The sequence below is a fragment of the Hyperolius riggenbachi genome, chromosome 5 (genome assembly GCF_040937935.1).
Source record: "Hyperolius riggenbachi isolate aHypRig1 chromosome 5, aHypRig1.pri, whole genome shotgun sequence".
Classification (NCBI taxonomy): Eukaryota; Metazoa; Chordata; class Amphibia; order Anura; family Hyperoliidae; genus Hyperolius; species Hyperolius riggenbachi.
Genome location: NC_090650.1, coordinates 167,329,714 through 167,351,686, shown reverse-complemented (window position 1 = coordinate 167,351,686; position 21,973 = coordinate 167,329,714). Strand labels below are relative to the sequence as shown.

The window sequence follows — 21,973 nt, the reverse complement described above, 5'->3', positions numbered from 1 at the left end:
CAGATTAGGATTCCACCGACTCCTCTAATTTGCATATTACAATTTTGTTGATTGAAAGTATGTAACATGAAATGCATATCTGTGTTCATTGTGCACAACATTCTCAGTGGATTCCCTGCAGCTCTGTGGGGAGTGCATATGTAGAGTATAGTACTACTGTGTAAAAAAGTAAACCTGAAACAGATGAAATTAAAGTTTTATACATACATGGGCCTTCCTCCAGCCCCCTTCAAGCTAATCAGTCCCTCGCTGCTGTCCTCCTCCATCACTTGGGTCTTCTACGATGGGTCCAGGTACTTAAACCAGTCGGGCATAGTGCGCATGCACACACTCCGCCGCTGGGAGCGTACTACACCTGCGCAGCACTATTGCGCAGGTGCAGATTGTTCCTGGCTGTGGGAGCGGCACGTGGCCGGACTGCGCTGACTGGCTGAATTACCGGGACTCATAGCAGAAGATCCAGGTGGTGGAGGAGGACAGCGACTGGATTAGCCTGAAGGGAGCTGGAGGAAGCCCCAGGTATGTATAAAATTTTTCTTTTCATTCGTTTCAGGTACCCTTTAATTCCTGTAATGATCTGCGCTGCTGTCTGTACAGGCAGACAGCTGTTTGACCATTTGTTAGGTCTGAGTGCTGCAGGTCCCTGGAAAAAAGACCTGTCTCAACTCTGCAAGCTGCAGAGTTGCTGTTCTGGGGAGGAATGTGCATCCACTTGTCATGCAAATTGCTTAGCTGCTTCCTCTGATGGCTTGCAGTATAAAAACAATTCCTTCCCAGAATTCCTTGCTGGTCATGATGGTTTGTTCCTGCTAACTTGCCTGGAAGTCTCAGCCCTCTGCTCATAGTAGGCTATTATTGCTAGCTTAGAGTAGTTACCCTTTGGGAGTGCTCCTTGCACTCCTATTTAGTGCAGTCAGTTACTCCTTCAGTCTGTCTGGTCTGGAACGAACGCTTGCTGTAGGCTCGGTGAGGTAACCGTTTAGCAAGCGTTTGCGTTCTTTATTCATTTTCATGCTACATTGGTTAGTTAGGGTTGGCGTGTTTTGTCTCTGTTGCGCTTCTCATGCGGGGACCGCACCATTAGCGTGTTTTGTCGCTGTTGCGCTTCTCGTGCGGCAATCGCGCTTAGCGAGTGCGTTTGTTATTTTCCTTGGCGTTCTGATCATTATTGTTTGCTGTGTCTGTTCCTTTGCTCTGTCTTACTCAGTCTGGTGTCACTATTGGCAATCGCCATTCTTGCGATTGCGTTTCCATTTGGTTTCCGCTGTTGTGTGTTCACCGTCGCCGGGTGGCGACTAGATTGGTGGACACACATACATTCTGTCCCTGTGCTCTCTCTCTCTAAGGGCTATCTTGCCCTGCATTGCTTCAACTCGTACAATTCCCATCTGGCATCTGTGGCAGTGCAGAGGCTGTGTTCCTCTGCACTCCACAGCTCCATCTGCTGGTGGGAATTCCCCTCTACAGGTGCATTGCACCACAGCTGGGTTCTGTTATTCAGACGTTTGTGGAGGATTTCCGTAGTGTCAGCGCACATCCTGAGCGCTGACCACGGAAATATTCCACAATCGTTACAATTCGTAGTCACCAAACCAAATTTTAACAACATATTAAATGATTTGATTTCATGAGAAAAGAGAGTGCATACATTTGCATAAACAAGCATCAACGCAGAATTATTAACATCTCATTGACCATCTCTATTAGTGACACAGCTACACATCAGGTTTTATTCTTACAGCATAGATGTTATTTAGATGTTATTTAGTATATACCGGTATATAAAAGATTCTTGTGTACACATCTGTGCAAATATATGTATATCTGACTTTAAAAATACGGGGACTGCTTTATTGAAGTAGCACAAGTAACTATTTTTTGATTGGTTTATTTTATTTTTGTGGACTAAGCACAGCTATTATTGTATATATAAATTATTTATGATGACTATTATCTGAGTATTAGAACATTTTATCATATTTTCTATTTTAATTACAGTTTAAATTGATTAGGAGTCCGAGTCGGTGCATTTTCTCCCAACTCCAGGTACCTAAAAATTGCCCCAACTCAGACTCCTCGACTCCGACTCCACAGCCCTGCTAGCCAATACTGCAAGATACCTGGAGAAATTAACCCCTTTTGATCTTTAAGCATGTTTTCAACACTGTGCTGCTGTTAATGTTATGTGTTAACTCATTAAAAGCAGCACAGTGTGGGGAAAATGCATGGAGATCACGAAGGGTTAATCGCTCCAGATAAGATCATCTTCCCTCATACATCTAAATACAACACATAAAAAAAAATACCATAATCCTCTTAAAGGATTAATTAGCTCTAAATATATTTAAAAAAGGATGACTACTGTCTGTGTGGGGAGTTGTGCAGAGGCCTGCCATGCCCCAGCGTCACCCTCCATTCTCTGCCAATTTTCCCCGTTCTGTATTGCTACACTGCGTTACACTACATACTACACTGCGCTTGCATAGTAGACCTGCTTGGGTGCCTTGCGACCATGCTCCCCAGTCACTCCCTATGACGTAAGCGAGCAGCGTGGTGGCAAGGCACCCAAGTTGACATACTGTGCATGCGCAGTGTACTACCGTACATCTGGGTCAGAAGGCACTGACCACACCAACCAGCAATACAGAACGGAGCAAATTGGTGGAGAACGGAGGATGACATTGGGGCATGGGAGGTGTGATAAGCCTTCACAAAACTCCCCACACAGACAGCAGGCATTCTTTTTCAAAGCCAATGGGAATCGATAATTAAATAAAAAAAGTCAGATACTCACCTAAGGAGAGGGAAGGAGAAGGTCCTAATGAGCCCTCCCTCTCCTCTCCCGATGCCCTCGTTCAGACCGCAGCTCTCCTTTTCAAATCTTCTGCTGCGGGGGACTTCGGAAGTCTTCGGGAGCAAAGTCCTCCCGAAGAAAGGCGGCTCTGTACTGCGCACGTGCGAGTGCGTCATAGAGGGCACTCATGTGGCCCCTCTTCGAAAGCACTCGGGCTCCCAAAGCATCTTCGAAGCCTCCCTTCCGCGGGTAAACAGCGATATTTGACCGGAACGGTCGAATACCGCTACAGGGGAACCAGCGCAACAACAGGGACCGGGAGAGGGAAGGGAAGGCTCTATGGGACCCAGAGCCTCCCTCTCCTTAGGTGAGTATCTGACTTTTTTATTTAATTATCGGTTCCCATTCACTTTAAATATATTTAGCGCTAAGGTATCCTTTAGCGCTAAGGTGGCCATTATTGATACAATACCCTGGACAATTGATCGTCCAATAGATCACCTATTTCGTTTCCCATCAATTATAACAATCGAATCCTATGAGCGATCATCAAAGGGATCGTATCATTAATGGCCACTTTAACTTTGCTGCATTTATTATGCTAAAATGATATAAGGTACAAGTCAGCATGAATAAAATCCATATTGGCATACTTTCTTGGGTCGACTTATACTTGAGTAAACAAAACGTTCCAGCTTAAGAGGGTCAAATATTGGGGTCAACTTATACACGAGGTCTACTTATATTTGAGTATACAGTGGGATGCAAAAGTTAGGGCAACGTCGTTAATCGTCATGATTTTCCCGTATAAATCGTTGGTTGTTACGATAAAAAAGTCAGTTAAATATTTCATATAGGAGACACACACAATGATATTTGAGAAGTGAAATGAAGTTTTTTGGATTCACAGAAAGTGAGCAACAATTGTTTAAACAAAATAGAGGGCGCTTGCGCGTGCACAGTGTAGAGTGGCCCATCTTCGAGAGCACTCGGGAGCATTTTCGAAGCCTCCCTTTGGCGGGGAAACAGCGGTATTTGACCGAAATATTCGAATACTGCTACGGGGGAGCCAGCGCAACAACAGGGACCGGGAGAGGGAAGGGAAGGCTCTATGGGACCCAGAGCCTCCCTCTCCTTAGGTGAGTATTTGACTTTTTTATTTAATTATCGGTTCCCATTCACTTTAAATATATTTAGCACTAAGGTATCCTTTAGCACTAAGGTGGTCATTATTGATACAAATATTGGGGTCAACTTATACACGAGGTCTACTTATATTCGAGTATACAGTGGGATGCGAAAGTTTGGGCAACGTTGTTAATTGTCATGATTTTCCCATATAAATCATTGGTTGTTACGATAAAAAATGTCAGTTAAATTTATCATATAGGAGACACACACAGTGATATTTGAGAAGTGGAATGAAGAGTTTATTGGATTTACAGAAAGTGAGCAGGTGCATAAATGTAATTCCAAAACCTTTAGAACTAATTATTGGAACTCAAATTGGCTTGGTAAGTTCAGTGACCCCTGACCTACATACACAGGTGAATCAAATTATGAGAAAGAGTATTTAAGGGGGTCAATTGTAAGTTTCCCTCCTCTTTTAATCTTCTCTGAAGAGTAGCAACATGGGGGTCTCAAAACAACTCTTAAACAGTGATGAGCAGAAACTACGCCAGTGCAAATCTATTTGTCGTAGTTCGCATCTACGCATCGTAGTTCGTAGGCGAGGTTTCAAAACTACACTTACGCTATGCGTATTTTACGCACGTTGCACATAGTTGACATGTGTATTGCGACGTAAACTACGAATGCGGTAAATGCGTCTATTTTTCCACGTATGGATCAAATTTTCACTTGCGCATGCCCAGAATATTATTGCTCATTGTATGCATATAAAATTACGCATTGGAAAGGGGAATGTACGCATACAAGAGTTCCACATATGAGCATTTAAAAGGGGAATCAATGCAGAAATGTTTCCGCATAGGGGTATAAGCGTCCGCATATACTACGCTTCGCGCTATTCGTAATTTCGTATTTCAATGCGTAGTTTACGAAATGCATCCATAGTTGAAATTTGATTTAGAAGTCGTAGTTTGGTGAAGCGTAATTGCGGCAAACTACACGTATTTCCAGCGTAGAGTAGTTGGCTCACTATGATTATCCCTGCTCTCAAATCACCTGAAGACAAAGATTGTTTACCATCATGGTTTAGGGGAAGGATACAGAAAGCTGTCTTAGAGGTTTCAGCTGTCTGTTTCCACAGTCAGGAACATATTGAGGAAATGGAAGACCACAGACTCAGTTCAAGTTAAGGCTTGAAGTGGTAGACCAACGAAAATTTCGAATAGACAGACGTGACGGAAAGTGAGAACGGTCAGACTCAACCCACAGACCAGCATCAACATCATCTTGCTGCAGATGGAGTCACTGTGCATCGTTCAACCATCCGGCGCACTTTACACAAGGAGATGCTGTATGCGAGAGTGATGCAGAGGAAGCCTTTTCCCTGCCCACAGCACAAACAAAGCCGCTTGAGGTATGCTAAAGCACATTTGGACAAGCCATCTTCATTTTGGAATAAGGTGACTGATGAAACGAAAATTGAGTTATTTGGGCATAACAAGGGGTGCTATGCATGTAGCAAAAAAAAAAAAAAAACACAGCATTCCAAGAAAAACACTTGCTACCTACAGTAAAATATGGTGGTGGTTCCATCATGCTGTGGGACTGTGTGGCCAGTGCAGGGACAGGGAACCTTGTCAAAGTTGAGGGACACATGGATTCCACTCAGCATCAGCAGATTTTGGAGACTAATGTCCAGACATCAGTGACAAAGCTGAAGCTGCGCCGGGGCTGGATCTTTCAACAAGAAAACGACCCTAAACACTGCTCAAAATCCACTAAGGCATTCATGCAGAGGAACAAGACAACGTTCTGGAATGGCCATCTCAGTCCCCAGACCTGAATATAATTGAAAATCTTTGGTGTGAGTTAAAGAGAGCTGTCACTGCTCAGCAGCCATCAAACCTGAATGAACTAGAGATGTTTTGTAACGAGGATTCAGCCAGAATCCAGACTCTCACTGGAACCTACAAGAAGCGTTTAGAGGCTGTAATCTCTGCAAAAGGAGGATCTACTAAATATTGTTTTTTTTTCTTTTTTGTGGTGCCCAAATTTATGCACCTGCCTAATTGTGTTTAAACAATTATTGCACATTTTCTGTAAATCCAATAAACTTCATTTAACTTCTCAAATATCACTGTGTGTGTCTCCTATATGATATGTTTAACTGACATTTTTTATCGTAACAACCAACAATTTATACAGGAAAATCATGACGATTAACAATGTTGCCCAAACTTTTGCATCCCACTGTATATGGTAGATAAGAAAAGATTAGAGAAAAAAACAAGAAAGCAAGCAGAAAATCTAATCGAAAATCGATCGAACTGTAGATGGACCAAAAAAATGCATTGTCTGCACCCAGCATTAGACAGGTTGTTCACTCTAAAAACACAAAGGGTGGATTTCTCTGTGTTTAACTCGTCTTTTTTGCAAGAGTTTAGGTATGCTTTAACCACTTGAGGACCGTGGGCTGGGGTGTAAAGGACCAGGCACTTTTTTTCCATTCAGACCACTGCAGCTTTCACGGTTTATTGCTCGCTCATACAACCTACCACCTAAATGAATTTTGGCTCCTTTTCTTGTCACTAATAAAGCTTTCTTTTGGTGCTATTTGATTGCTGCTGCGATTTTTACTTTTTATTATATTTATCAAAAAAGACATGAATTTTGGCAAAAAAATGATTTTTTTTAACTTTCTGTGCTGACATTTTTTAAATAAAATAAAATTTCTGTATACATGCAGCGCGAAAAATGTGGACAAACATGTTTTTGATTAAAAAAACCCCATTCAGTGTATATTTATTGGTTTGGGTAAAAGTTATAGCGTTTACAAACTATGGTGCAAAAAGTGAATTTTCCCATTTTCAAGCATCTATGACTTTTCTGACCCCCTGTCATGTTTCATGAGGGGCTAGAATTCCAGGATAGTATAAATACCCCCCAAATTACCCCATTTTGGAAAGAAGACATCCCAAAGTATTCACTGAGAGGCATGGTGAGTTCATAGAAGATATTATTTTTTGTCACAAGTAAGCGGAAAATGACACTTTGTGACAAAAAAAAAAGTTTCCATTTCTTCTAACTCGCGACAAAAACAAAATGAAATCTGCCACGGACTCACCATGCCCCTCTCTGAATACCTTGAAGTGTCTACTTTCCAAAATGGGGTCATTTGTGGGGTGTGTTTACTGTCCTGACATTTTGGGGGGTGCTAAATTGTAAGCACCCCTGTAAAGCCTAAAGGTGCTCATTGGACTTTGGACCCCTTAGCGCAGTTAGGCTGCAAAAAAGTGCCACACGTGGTATTGCCGTACTCAGGAGAAGTAGTATAATCTGTTTTGGGGTGTATTTTTACACATACCCATGCTGGGTGGGAGAAATATCTCTGTAAATGACAATTTTTTAATTTTTTTTACACACAATTGTCCATTTACAGAGGTCTTTCTCCCACTCAGCATGGGTATGTGTAAAAATACACCCCAAAACACATTATACTACTTCTCCTGAGTACGGCGATACCACATGTGTGGCACTTTTTTGCACCCTAACTGCGCTAAGGGGCCCAAAGTCCAATGAGTACCTTTAGGATTTCACAGGTCATTTTGAGAAATTTCATTTCAAGACTACTCCTCACGGTTTAGGGCCCCTAAAATGCCAGGACAGTATAGGAACCCCACAAATGACCCCATTTTAGAAAGAAGACACCCAAAGGTATTCCGTTAGTAGTACGGTGAAGTTCATAGAAGATTTTATTTTTTGTCACAAGTTAGCGGAAAATGACACTTTGTGAAAAAGACCAATAAAAATCAATTTCCGCTAACTTGTGACAAAAAATAAAATCTTCTATAAACTCACCGTACTAATAACAGAATACCTTGGGGTGTCTTCTTTCTAAAATGGAGTCATTTGTGGGGTTCCTATACTGTCCTGGCATTTTAGGGGCCCTAAACCGTGAGGAGTAGTCTTGAAACAAAATTTCTCAAAATGACCTGTGAAATCCTAAAGGTACTCATTGGACTTTGGGCCCCTTAGCGCAGTTAGGGTGCAAAAAAGTGCCACACATGTGGTATCGCCGTACTCGGGAGAAGTAGTACAATGTGTTTTGGGGTGTATTTTTACACATGCTGGGTGGGAGAAATAACTCTGTAAATTGACAATTGTGTGTAAAAAAAAATCAAAAGATTGTGATTTACAGAGGTATTTCTCCCACCCAGCATGGGTATGTGTAAAAATACACCCCAAAACACATTATACTACTTCTCCTGAGTACGGCGATACCACATGTGTGACACTTTTTTGCAGCCTAGGTGCGCTAAGGGGCCCAACGTCCTATTCACAGGTCATTTTGAGGCATTTGTTTTCTAGACTACTCTTCACGGTTTAGGGCCCCTAAAATGCCAGGGCAGTATAGGAACCCCACAAGTGACCCCATTTTAGAAAGAAGACACCCCAAGGTATTCCGTTAGGTCTATGGCGAGTTCATAGAAGATTTTATTTTTTGTCACAAGTTAGTGAAAAATGTCACTTTGTGAAAAAAAACAATAAAAATCAATTTCCGCTAACTTTTGAAAAAAAAGAAAATCTTCTATGAACTCGTCATACACCTAACAGAATACATTGGGGTGTCTTTTTTCTAAAATGGGGTCACTTGTGGGGTTCCTATACCGCCCTGGCATTTTACGGGCCCAAAACTGTGAGTAGTCTGGAAACCAAATTTCTCAAAATGACTGTTCAGGGGTATAAGCATCTGCAAATTTTGATGACAGGTGGTCTATGAGAGGGCAAATTTTGTGGAAACGGTCATAAGCAGGGTGGCCTCTTAGATGACAGGATGTATTGGGCCTGATCTGATGGATAGGAGTGCTAGGGGGGTGACAGGAGGTGATTGATGGGTGTCTCAGGGGGTGGTTAGAGGGGAAAATAGATGCAATCAATGCACTGGGGAGGTGATCGGAAGGGGGTCTGAGGGGGATCTGAGGGTTTGGCCGAGTGATCAGGAGCCCACACGGGGCAAATTAGGGCCTGATCTGATGGGTAGGTGTGCTAGGGGGTGACAGGAGGTGATTGATGGATGTCTCAAGGTGTGATTAGAGGGGGGAATAGATGCAAGCAATGCACTGGCGAGGTGATCAGGGCTGGGGTCTGAGGGCGTTCTGAGGGTGTGGGCGGGTGATTGAGTGCCCTAGGGGCAGATAGGGGTCTAATCTGATGGATAGCAGTGACAGGGGGTGATTGATGGGTAATTAGTGGGTGTTTGGAGGCGAGAACAGATGTAAACAATGCACTTGGGAGGTGATCTGACGTCGGATCTGCGTGCGATCTATTGGTGTGGGTGGGTGATCAGATTGCCCGCAAGGGGCAGGTTAGGGGCTGATTGATGGGTGGCAGTGACAGGGGGTGATTGATGGGTGGCAGTGACAGGGGGTGATTGATGGGTGGCAGTGACAGGGGGTGATTGATGGGTGATCAGTGGGTTATTACAGGGAAGAACAGATGTAACTAATGCACTGGCGAATTGATAAGGGGGGGTCTGAGGGCAATCTGAGCGTGTAGGCGGGTGATTGGGTGCCCGCAAGGGGCAGATTAGGGTCTGATCTGATGGGTAACAGTGACAGGTGGTGATAGGGGGTGATTGATGGGTGATTGATGGGTAATTAGTGGGTGTTTAGGGTAGAGAACAGATGTAAACACTGCACTTGGGAGGTGATCTGGCGTCGGATCTGCGGGCGATCTATTGGTGTGGGTGGGTGATCAGATTGCCCGCAAGGGGCAGGTTAGGGGCTGATTGATGGGTGGCAGTGACAGGGGGTGATTGATGGGTGGCAGTGACAGGGAGTGATTGATGGGTGATTGACAGGTGATCAGTGGGTTATTACAGGGAAGCACAGATGTAAATATTGTACTGGCGAATTGATAAGGGGGGGTCTGAGGGCAATCTGAGCGTGTAGGGGGGTGATTGGGTGCCCGCAAGGGGCAGATTAGTGTCTGATCTGATGGGTAACAGTGACAGGTGGTGATAGGGGGTGATTGATGGGTGATTGATGGGTAATTAGTGGGTGTTTAGGGTAGAGAACAGATGTAAACACTGCACTTGGGAGGTGATCTGACGTCGGATCTGCGGGCGATCTATTGGTGTGGGTGGGTGATCAGATTGCCCGCAAGGGGCAGGTTAGGGGCTGATTGATGGGTGGCAGTGACAGGGGGTGATTGATGGGTGATTGACAGGTGATCAGGGGGATAGAGGTATACAGTACACAGGGGGGGTCTGGGGGGGGGGTCTGGAGAGAATCTGAGGGGTGGGGGTGATCAGGAGTCCCCAGGGGGCAGTTTAGGGTTAAAAAAAAATAGCGTAGACAGATAGTGACAGGGAGTGATTGATGGGTGATTAGGGGGGTGATTGGGTGTAAACAGGGGTCTGGGGGGGGGGGGGGTCTGAGGGGTGCTGTGGGCGATCTGGGGCAGGGGGGGGGGAAATCAGTGTGCTTGGGTGCGACATAGGGTAGCTGCAGCCTGCCCTGGTGGTCCCTCGGACACTGGGACCACCAGGGCAGGAGGCAGCCTGTATAATACACTTTGTAAACATTACAAAGTGTATTATACACTTTGTATGCGGCGATCGTAGGGTTAACATCCCGCCGGCGCTTCCGTATGGCCGGCGGGATGTTGCGGTGGGTGAGCGGAGACAGGCGCCGGCGGAGGATCACGTCACTGATGGCGCAATCGCTCCGCCCATGCCCTTGCAAGGACCGCCGCCTTTGGGCATGAGCTGGTCCTTGCGGGGTCTGCTTCCCGGCCGCCTCTGTGCGTTAGGCGGTCGGGAAGTTGTTAACAACAGCTGAGGCCAGGTATTGATTCCTCGCCTACTTTAGAAATGTCATCACCTGCATTCCTCTCTTAGAATTAACATCCTGGCCCATTTGCAATTAACTTTTTCTCTTGAGTTTTCACCTAGGTGATATTTTCACAACTTATCATAAAATGTCTTTTAAGCCACCAGCTAAAAAATACTCAAAATAAATTTAATAGTACTTTTTCACCAACTTTTGGGTACTTTTTCAATGGTAAAGTGCTGAAAATTTAGTTTAAAGAGAAGATGAAAAGTATCTCCAAGGAGATAACTCAGATGAAAAAGGTAATTGCATATGGGCCCCTGTCTTTAAGTTTAGGAATCAGTCAGTTACTTAAAGTATGAAACCTTAACTTTAGGAATCAATCCTTAATTCAAAGACAGAATCCATAATTGAAGGATAGCATGAGGTAAATTGTTCAGTAATTACTAAATGATTTATCACCATAATGCTAACAGTAGAAGCAGATCAGAAACTTTATTAAAAACAGGAGATAAGCTTAGTGAATTGTGGCTAATGTCTGGTGTGTTCTCAGAATAAGCACGAGAGTAACAGTTAATGAAAGGAAAATTGTCACTCCAAACCTTCTGGTACAGTTTTTTTCTACTGTTTCACTGAAAACCATTTATAGAAGTGGTGTTTTGAGAGTGTGGCGAGACTGCTTTTGCATCTTTCTTAAAGTAATAGTGCAGAAGTAGAAGTAGTAGTGTAGAAGTATTGTAGAAGAGTGAAAAATAGACCATTCGTTAAGCTGATATATATAACTTCATCCATCCTAAATTTCATTTGTATCACACATATGCTGCTTGTTCAAGTCAGTACTTATTTGCTGTCTACTTGAGGTTACATTTTTGTTATGAATAATGCACTACTAATAGACATATGTAAGGTCAGGGCCAGCGCTACCATAGGGTCAAAGGGGGCAAATGCCCCAGGGTCCATAGGGGCCCCCAAGTGTCCTCTTCACCCCACTAAATTATGTGCCGAGGCCCTCTCCCCCCCCCCCCCTTTCCCCATGCAAACTCCCTCCTCCCCCAGCAGAATTATGGAGGCAATAGGGACAGGCACACTCTCACCTTGTCCGAGTTTAGGGGGCCCCCCATGTTAGTTTTGCCCCGGGGGCCCCATTGTAGCTAGAACCGGCCCTGTGTAAGGTTCAAACATTTTTTTGGGATTGGCTTATTATATAAGCAGATAATCCCTTACTAGCATCTCATAAGCACAAGAAACTTTTGCAGTCAAACACTTAGGTAGTTTAAAACTCTGCCCAAAGTTGAAAAGTTTAAATTTTTACAAAATATAACACAGAAAATCCAACAGGAAGATTCATACCACCTTAAAATGTCAATTAATATCAGAGAGATCAAATGAAATGCAGTTACCTTGTTCTTCGTGTGCACCACCCATCTTCTAGAATAAAGTATTGCACACCCATTCTTATCAGAATTTCCTTCACTTCTTTGGCAGGTTTGCGGCTGTACATGGAGTACACCAATTTTGTTCTTTCTCTGAAAAGGGAAATCTAATTTAGTACAAACTTCCAATTTTATGAAGTTAGCCCCTCCCCCTCCCTGTCCTCAAAGAAAAAGGACAAGATATATTTCTGTGGAGACACCAAAATATGAAAGATATATTGGTGCATAGCCATCTATTACCCTAGAATAAAAACACAAGATGGCTAGGGTTTGCAGTGAAAATGTGTTATACTGTGCATTTGGGCATAGAAGCATTAGTAAATGTATGCAGTAGTGTAGCAACAGATGTCATGGATGTCACTACCTCAACTGGGTACCATGGTACCAGTACAGAGCCTTCTCTAGGTACAAATACAATACAATACAATAACATTTCTATAGCGCTTTTCTCCCATAGGACTCAAAGCGCTTAGGCTCTCTCAGATTCAGTAATTAGTAGGATGAAGTATTCACACAACAAAAGTTATATTTCTGCAAATGCCAAACTGAACAGGTGGGTTTTCAGTCTGGATTTAAACACGTCCAGGGATGGAGCTGTCCTGATCTGTTGAGGTAAGGAGTTCCAAAACGTAGGGGCAGCATGACAGAAGGCTCTGGGACCAAAAGTTTCCAAGTGGACTCTGGGTATGACTAGATTATTAGAACCTGTTGATCTGAGAATGCGGGGATTGCTACGCAGCTGCAACATATCTTTCATGTATCCAGGGCCTAAATTATTCAGGGATTTAAATGTCAGTAGGCCGATCTTGAATAGGACCCTCCATTCTATAGGTAGCCAGTGAAGGGAGTGCAGGACTGGCATTATGTGGCAGTGACGGGGTTGGTTGGTTAGCAGTCTGGCAGCAGTATTCTGTATCAGCTGTAGTCGGTACAAGACCTTTTTTGGAAGGCCAGTGTAGAGAGCATTGCAGTAGTCCAGTCGGGATGTGATGAAGGCGTGGACTAAGGTTGGCAGATCTTCTGGGGGTATGAGGTGCTTGATTTTTGCAATGTTCTTCAGGTGAAAATAGGATGATTTCACCACAGCAGAGATTTGAGTTCTGAAGTTTAAATCACAATCAATTAGAACTCCGAGGCTACGCACATGATCAGAGCTGCGCAGATCCGTGCCTCCTATTCCCAGTGGTGAAGACTGCAAGTTAAGTTGTTTTGTTATCATGCTCTGCCCTCCTATCAGAAGGACTTCAGTTTTGTCTGCATTTAGTTTCAGCCAGTTGTCATTCATCCATTGCTGTAGTTCACGTAAGCAGGCGTTTATAGTTAGAGTTGGGTCTGTCACACCAGGCTTGAAGGAAAGATATAGTTGAGTGTCGTCTGCATAGCAGTGGTATGTCAGGCCATGTTTTTGGATTAGTTTTCCCAGCGGTAACATGTAAATCGTGAAAAGCAGGGGAGAGAGGATTGAGCCCTGGGGCACCCCATACCTAAGTGATACAGGGGTGGACAGGAAGGGCCCCATAGACACTTTGTGGGTTCTGCCACTCAAGAAGGATTGGAACCACTGAAGAACTATGCCATCAATGCCGCAGTATTCCTGTAGCCTGTTTATCAAGATGTCATGGTCAACTGTATCAAAGGCTGCAGAAAGGTCTAGCAGTATGAGGATGGAGCACTCTCCTCTGTCTCTTGCCATGAGAGCCCCCAGAGGTTCGGATGCACTCCTGTGCTGAATATCCACATAGGAAGCTGTCGCTTAGTAGGCTGGGTCTCCTATCATACTGCCAACTACTCTCCACCTGCAGGGAAGTAAGATGTGATGTGGCTGCAGGAAGAGACCCCGTCTTCCACAGTAGGAAAGACTCCATGTCAAAGGTGGAGAAGAATGGCAGGTAAAAAGCTGAAAACATATACTATCTTTCTCCACTCTCCTCTGTGTCCCCTATACCCTGAAACCAGGGACTGCTAATCCAGCTCACTACATCAACAGGGGAATGTAAGAGCATGACTGACAGGCACCCACTACTACTTAGTATCCACTGCTGCTTGGCACCCACAGCTATTTGACACCACTGCTCAGTGGCATAGCTATAGACTTCTGGGCCCTATGTAGAATTTGGACCTGGGTCCACCCCCAGTGCCAATTTCCTTGCAACCTAGAACCCCCTATCCCTGTCCCTGACAATCAAACACAAACCTCAAAAACATACATGAGCTCAATAATTTACATTTATAACACAAGATAAATAATATAACAAACCTGTAAATTATGTATTCCTACCACATCTCAAAAACATAATGATAAATGTATTGTTTCCTGCAAAAAAAAATTGGTCTTAGACTATTAATAAAAAAGGTGGAAATAGAAATGTTTGTATTGGTGTGCTACCCACTGATTTACGCCTTCACCCTACTCAAATAGACTTGCTGCACTTTCTTCATCACATAAAAAACACCATACATAAAATCAAATAAAAGCAAATAAAGTGCGCTTCCTCTTATTCATAAAAAAGTCCAGCCCTGCTATACTGCCTGTATGTGAAAACAAACAGTTTTGTGTTTGCAGTTTAGTCCCAAAAAAGACGCACCTGTCTGTATCAATCCTTCACCGGAATGACTCCAAAGGGACCTAGATCAACCTCAAAGGCATTATAGAGACGGTTTCATAGTGCAGGCTGTTGTGCTGTAAAACACTGCCACCAGTGGAAGGATCACTACACCGTGTCATTTAGAGGGTCAGCACTAAGCTTACTGAGCGCCCACCCACCACCAAATGGACTTACCTAGTGTGTAGTAACCACCTTAATCTCACAGACAGCTTATACAGCATTGCCTTTAACCCACTAGCACTTGCTTCTGTACAGGACCACTTGGACAGGTGCTGGATGGAAGGTACATTTCTCCTGCCTATATTGTTTGGTCACAGTGAATCCTGTCTATATACGAAAATGAGTCCAGGATTCATGATTAGCAACCATGATTAGCAACCTTTGATTGTAAAGGGACCTCTGTGCAAAGATATCAATCTTTGCACAGAGGTCCCTTTACAATCAAAGGAGGCCTCTCATGGGACCGTTAAGGGCCTTTCTTTTTTGAATTTTGGAGGGAAGTTTTCCCTCCAGAAAAATGGGTCAATTTTCATAATTCAAATTTCTGTTGGTACAGGACGCAGCTGTATATTTTGTTTACAGGTCAACAAGAATTCTGATGCCACGATTGGATAAACAAAATTGTTTGTTTGGCAAGTTTACCCTTAGGGTGATTCCCAAGGGACTCAATGGGTTTTGTTGCTGGTAATTCCGATTGCCACTCCTGGGCCTTACTGCCGGGGTGGCTTGTTTAAGCAAGTTATGGTTTTTATTACTCAGTTTGATATTTTATCACTTATTTGTTTAAAGGAACAGAACCCAATGCTTGAAACCCCAATAAATGCACTTGATTACGAGTCTGTCTTTATTTATAAATGTTTGTTAACGAGGTAAGAGTGCCCTAATACGGCTCCCATGATAGTAGTTTGCAGGGCTGGACTCAGGGGTGAGAAGGATGGAATGAGTGGACCTTTCACCCCACCTGCATACAGACCAGATTTCCTTGCCCAGCAGGAAGGCAGGTGATATAAGTCAGGTGCAGGCCTGTGTGTGCAGCAGTGAGCTGAAAGCCTGAGTGTGTGCATGTAACGAACAGTGTAGCACAGAGAGGATCTGATTACCGGTGATCTGCAGTATCACTGGGAATACAGATATATACCAGATTATAGATGATCTGCAGTATCACCGATAATCCGATATACTAGCTAACCTCTGGACACCCAAGTAGAGTGTAGTGTTTGGTGAAACTGTAACACTAAGAGGCCTAGGCCTCAAGGCAGTAAGGAGTACTGTACGGATTCCTTCTGAAGGCCTGAACTCTCCTAGGAGGGAGGAGTCAAGCTAAGATAGGAAGGACTCTCTGATAGTGACACTCAGGGGGAGATGTCACTAACAGGACTGGGAACCGCCTCTAACAGTAAGGTCGGTTCTCGAGGTCGGACAAGCCAGGTCGTAAACACACAGACAGATAAAGTACAGATTCAGAAGGCAGATGCGGAGTCTGATAAACAGGCAGGGTTCGGCAACAGGGTATCAGAAATATCGAGGTACAGAATCAGGAGACAGATGCAGAGTCTTAGGGCGAGCCGGAGTTCGGCAACAGAGTATCAGAAATATTGAGGTACAGAGTCAGAGTTCAGGAGATAGTCAGGCTAGCCAAAAGGTCATAACAGATATCACAATCAAACTAGTACTTTAAGCTATCAACAGAATCTAGCTAAGTGTAGGATTACAGCTCCAGCTGGTCCCGGCACACTTCAGGATCTGACTAGGGTCTGAGTGCTAGCACGTTGTGTTCGCAACGCCAGACAACGGGCAAGTGAGCAGCCAGCAGTATATTCAAAAGGACTCTCCAGTACCTCCCCTAATTGCTGGACCAATGAGGATCGATGGAAATGTCAGCTGACCCGCTCAGTTAGCTGACCTTCTTCTGGCTGCCATATAGGGCCTGCCTCTCTGCGCGCACGCGTCACTCTCAACCCTGGTGGACTATGAGTCCCAGCCACCCCAGCACTGTCCCTGATGCCCGCCGCGAGAGCCGCCGCACTGCACGCAGCGGCTTCTCCGCCGTTCACCGCTGCTTATGCGGCATGCGGCGGTTCCTCCACGCCGCGCCGCCATGCAGGACGCGGAAGCAGCCGCCTTGCTCTGAGAGCAAGCGGCTGCTTTTCCATGCTTTCTCACAGTGCAGCAGTGAGATGCAGGAGGACTTTTTATACAAATATCTGGAGTAATATTCCCAGCTTTCTAAGAGGAAACAAGGCTGGACTGCAGAATTTGTGGACTTTCTTTTCCTGTGGATTATACTCTTGCTGTGGACATTTGGATGCTCTTACGTGGCTGAAGTAAGCCTGGCAGGAAACACACGTGTCTTTCAGTTTTCTGTGCACATTTTCTGCACACCAAGTGTATTTCTCTTTACAAAGTGTTTTATTAAAGAAAGCTTAAGGAAACAGTATCAGTTTAACAGATATAGCAATAATAAGTCAACAGGTATTAATTATACAAAAAACATCAAAAATAACTATTCATAGGTAGACCTGAAGCGAATTCAAAGCTGTTACATAATGACAAAAGGCGGAGTAGTAGTCAGCCTATATATACAAAAAGAAAAAGAATAATTGGGTACGCCCTCAGCAAAAATAGTCATAACGTTTTGTATTTAAGCATCTGTAAACATTTTAGAAAGAGACCAGTCATCCCAGTTATAATGAAATTTGGGCAAGGTGTGATGAATAAGATCCATAGTGCGAACATCCTCAACTCTAGATACAATTTGGCCAAAAGGAGTCTCCAATTTTTTCCAGTTTTTAGTGATCATCCAAAGGACAGAGCCGATAAACACATAGTATACTCTTTTCCATTTTCGTGGAATTTTAGAATTGGGGGAGAAAAGCAATGCTTGGGGGGCTGTTAGCTCTACCTCTTTTTCTATAAGGGATTGCAGTCCAGTCCTGAGCTTATCCCACACAACCGTAATTAAGGGGCAATTCCAAAAAAATATGCAACATGGAGCCTTCTGCTTGACATCCACGAAAACAAAGTGGAGAGATTGAGGAGAAGATTTTATTAAGTTTGAGTGGAGTCCTATACCACCTAGTGGCGACTTTCATAGCAGTATCTTTAATTGCTTGGGTTTTAGTGGCTATTTGAAGATTTTCCCAAATTTTAAGCCATTCTTGAGGCTCAAATGTAGTTTGTAATTCTGCTTTCCAGTCTAGCATATATTTAGTTTTAGTATCAACATTATGAGTAATCAGATGGGAATAGATCCGGGAAATAGCACCCGTGTTTTGAGTGGAAGAAAGATACAGATTTTCATAAAATGTACGGTTTGTGAGACCCTCAGGACTGGAGGCCTGAGTAAAGAAGTGACGTATTTGTGTATAAGCAAAATATTGAGACCATGGTAGCTCTTTTGTGAATCTCAGCATTTCGAAAGAGACAAATTTACCCCCAATCCAAAAGCGATTAGAGTTAGTAATATCGTTATTAATCCACCAAAGAAAAGAAGAACTATCCCGAAAAGCTGGGGTGAAATTAGGATGCCCAATGAACGATAGCCTAGGAGGTTTTGATGAGCATAGGTTAAATTTGTATCTATAAACATACCAAAGAGCAAGACTATCATATAGTATAAGATTTTTACTTTTAAATTCCTTCGAATTCAAAGTTAGCCTGATAAAGTTTAATTACTTTGGGGGGAAGATTCACCGCCATAGCTTGCGACTTGTGCACAATAACCTCAAGGTGTGAGAAAACGCGGAAAAGCCGCCGCGTGCGCTCAGAGCAAGGCGGCTGATTCCGCGTCCAACGCGGCGGTTTGCACGCGTAGGCCTACATCTGCCAGTATGGCTGAACACGGAGAAACCGCCGCATGCCTTGATAGCGGTGCGGCGGGTTCCGTGTCCAGCACGGCAGGTGGTACGCAAGACATGTCTGGTGTGGCTGGGACTGATAGTCCACACAGGTCCAGAAGGATGCGCGCGCACGCTGAGAGGCAGAACTTTTATGACAACCAGAAGGGAGTCAGCTGACCAAGCCGGTCAGCTGACGATTGTACCAGTTCCCATTGGTCCAGCACTTAGGGGAGGCGCTGGAGAGCGCTGGGCTATATATACTGGGTGCTGGTCATTCACTGGTTGTCTGCCGTTGCGATCACTACGTGGAAGCACTCAGACCTTATTGTCAGAATCTGTGTTATCATTCTGTTATACTTCAGACTAGTTCCAGGGTGTTGATGATCAAGGACCTCACACCCAAGATTAGGAATCTGTGTTATCATTCTGTTATACTTCAGTCTAGTTCCAGGGTGTTGATTATCAAGGACCGCACACCCAAGATTAGGAATCTGTGTTATCATTCTGTTATACCTCAGACTAGTTCCAGGGTGTTGATGATCAAGGACCTCACACCCCAGATTAAGGACTTGTGTTACCATTCTGTTATACTTCAGACTAGTTCCAAGGTGTTGATGATCACGGAGCTCACACCCAAGACTAGGCATTGTTTATTATCTGTTATGACTTTCTGCTTTCCTGACCACTCTACTGTTCACTGATTTGGTACTTTGCTATATCTGATACTCTGTTGCCAAACCCTGCTTGCCTTAGGATTACCAAATCAGCCTCCTGTCTTTGTACTTTGTATGTCAGTGTGTTGCCGACCTGGCTTGTCCAACCTTGAGAGCTATCTCTCCAGTTAAGAGATAGTTCACAGATCAGTCAGTGGCATCCTTCTATTGGTGTCACTCACGCTCTGGTCCTTCCCTCTCCCAGTCTAACTTCTCCCTGCGGGAGAGTCTCAGGTTGCTGGAAGGTACTTGATCCAGCAGTATTCCTTACAGCCTTGTACCTGTCCTCCTGATATTGTTCTCAAAGTATTACTGTTGCACCAAACACTCATATCTCTCAGGTGTCTAGAGGTTAGTAATATATCTGATTATCGGTGATACTGCAGATCATCAATAATCAGGTATATATCTGTATTTTTGGTGATACTGCAGATCACCAATAATCAGACACTCTCTGTGTTACACTGATCGTTACACAAGGCCTGACAGTCTACCAAAGTGATTCAAGAGCTGAAAAAGAGTGGGCATAGAAGTGATAGGCTGCGTTAGGAATAATAAGGCATCATCCGCATAAAAAATTGCTTTATGCTCATGATTTGCATGTAGATAACCTTTAATGTCAGAATTATTTTGAATGGCAATTGATAAAGGCTCTAATGCTAGTGAAAACAAAAGGGGAGAAAGTGGACAGCCTTGCCTCGTCCCACGTTTAATTGGGGGAAATTTAGAACCTTGAAGAGCAGAATTGTATAGAATTTTAAGTTGAGGAATAAGTATTTTGTCAAAAGTTTTAAAGTATAGGCCCGAAAAGCCATCTGGGCCTGGGGCTTTGGAATTTTTAAGAGAGTGGATAATTGGCTGATTAAGACTATCAGATTGCTCTGCGGTGAGTTTTTGGATAGGTAAGGTTGCAAGCCAATCATCAATCTCATTGGGCTGACCTTTTGAGGAAAAATCAAACAGTTTCTTATAGTACTCTCCAAAAAGTTTCATTCAGGAAGAACTTCTGGGGTCCTTAATTTAGCGTGGGGGTTATTATAAAGGGCCAAAATTGCATTGGTAAAGGAGCTGGTAATACCCATATAAGAAATAACCTTATGTAGAAAAGGCCAAGAGAGAGAGTCAAAAGCCTTGCGGAGATCTAAGCTAAGCATTAGAAATCTCTCATTTGAAAGTTTAGCGTCTTGTAAGATGTTACAAGCTAACCTAGTGTTGTCTGTAGTTTGACGCTGAGGTATAAAACCAGATTGTTGTGGGGAAACCAAATAGTGTGCCACTTGAGATAGGCGATCGGCCATTATTTTGTGGAAAAATTTTTAGAGTCGTTATTGATTAGTGAGATTGGGCGAAAGTTTTGTGGTTGAGTATGGTCAAGGTGAGGCTTAGGAATTAATGATACAAAAGCGTAAGTGAGTTCAGGGGGAAATTTAGAACCTTGAAGAGCAGAATTGTATAGAATTTTAAGTTGAGGAATAAGTATTTTGTCAAAAGTTTTAAAGTATAGGCCCGAAAAGCCATCTGGGCCTGGGGCTTTGGAATTTTTAAGAGAGTGGATAATTGGCTGATTAAGACTATCAGATTGCTCTGCGGTGAGTTTTTGGATAGGTAAGGTTGCAAGCCAATCATCAATCTCATTGGGCTGACCTTTTGAGGAAAAATCAAACAGTTTCTTATAGTACTCTCCAAAAAGTTTCATTACCAAAGCAGGTCTAGATTCTATAGCACCTGTGAGGATCCGCTCAGCTGGCTGCACTGGCAGACAGCTGTTTGACCATTCCTCTAGTCTGTGGGCTGCAGGTCTCTGGAAGAGAGACCTGTCTTTCCATTGCAAGTTTCTAGACTGTTCTGCTGCTGAGGAATTTGCATACATTCGTTATGCAAAACCCCTACCTGCCTCCTTTGATGACTGGCAGTATAAAGAGCTATGTATCCCAGAGTCCTTTGCTGGTCATTCCTTCAGGGTTTGTAGTAAATACTCCTAGAGTGTCAGCCATGCTACTTCTTGTTAAAGTTAGCTTAGAGTAATTCATGGGACTGCACTAGGTAGTTTCCCTAGTGCAGTTAGGATTGCATATCTGTTTGTTTGTTGCGATTGTCCTGTCCCAGCGGTGGTCGACAGGAAATCGTTCTGTGTGTCTGGGTGCTAACTGGAACAGCGGTTGTTCCTGGTAGCCCCTTCTGATCTGTCTTGCCTGGATCGCACTCGCCTTGCGCCAGTGCTGTGGATCCTTCTGTTCTGTCTTCCTGGATCGCACTAGCCTCTAGCGCTAGCGCTGTGGATCCTTCTGATCTGTTTTCTTGTTCCTGAGTTTAGATCGCACTAGCCGCTAGAGTTAGCGGCTGTGGATCTTTCTGATCTGTGTTCCTGCTTGGATCACACTTGCTCTGGCGGAAGAGCGGTGGATCCTTTCTGCCTAGTTCTTGTTTCTCGTTCGTCTGTCTTGTCTGATACGGGCGCTTGCTGTAGGCTCGGTGAGGTAACCGTTAAGCAAGTGTTCATGTTCATCGTTTCGTGTTTGTCTGTCGGTGGTTAGTTAGGCGTGCTTGTCTCTGTTGTGCTTAACAGGCGGAGACAGCGCATAAACGCGTTCGCTGTTGCGAATGAGTGCGGTGTTCGCGTTTAG

General features: G+C 44.0%; 1 protein-coding gene across 1 annotated transcript in view; it reads right to left on the bottom strand.

Annotated features, from left to right (window-relative positions):
* LOC137519344 (protein C-mannosyl-transferase DPY19L1-like) overlaps nt 1-21,973 on the bottom strand; it is a 1,198,743-nt gene that overhangs the window by 102,143 nt on the left and 1,074,627 nt on the right. The window contains exon 15 of the mRNA XM_068238294.1: nt 12,159-12,284. Coding sequence (XP_068094395.1) covers nt 12,159-12,284 — 126 coding nt within the window. The remainder of the gene's footprint in view (nt 1-12,158; nt 12,285-21,973) is intronic.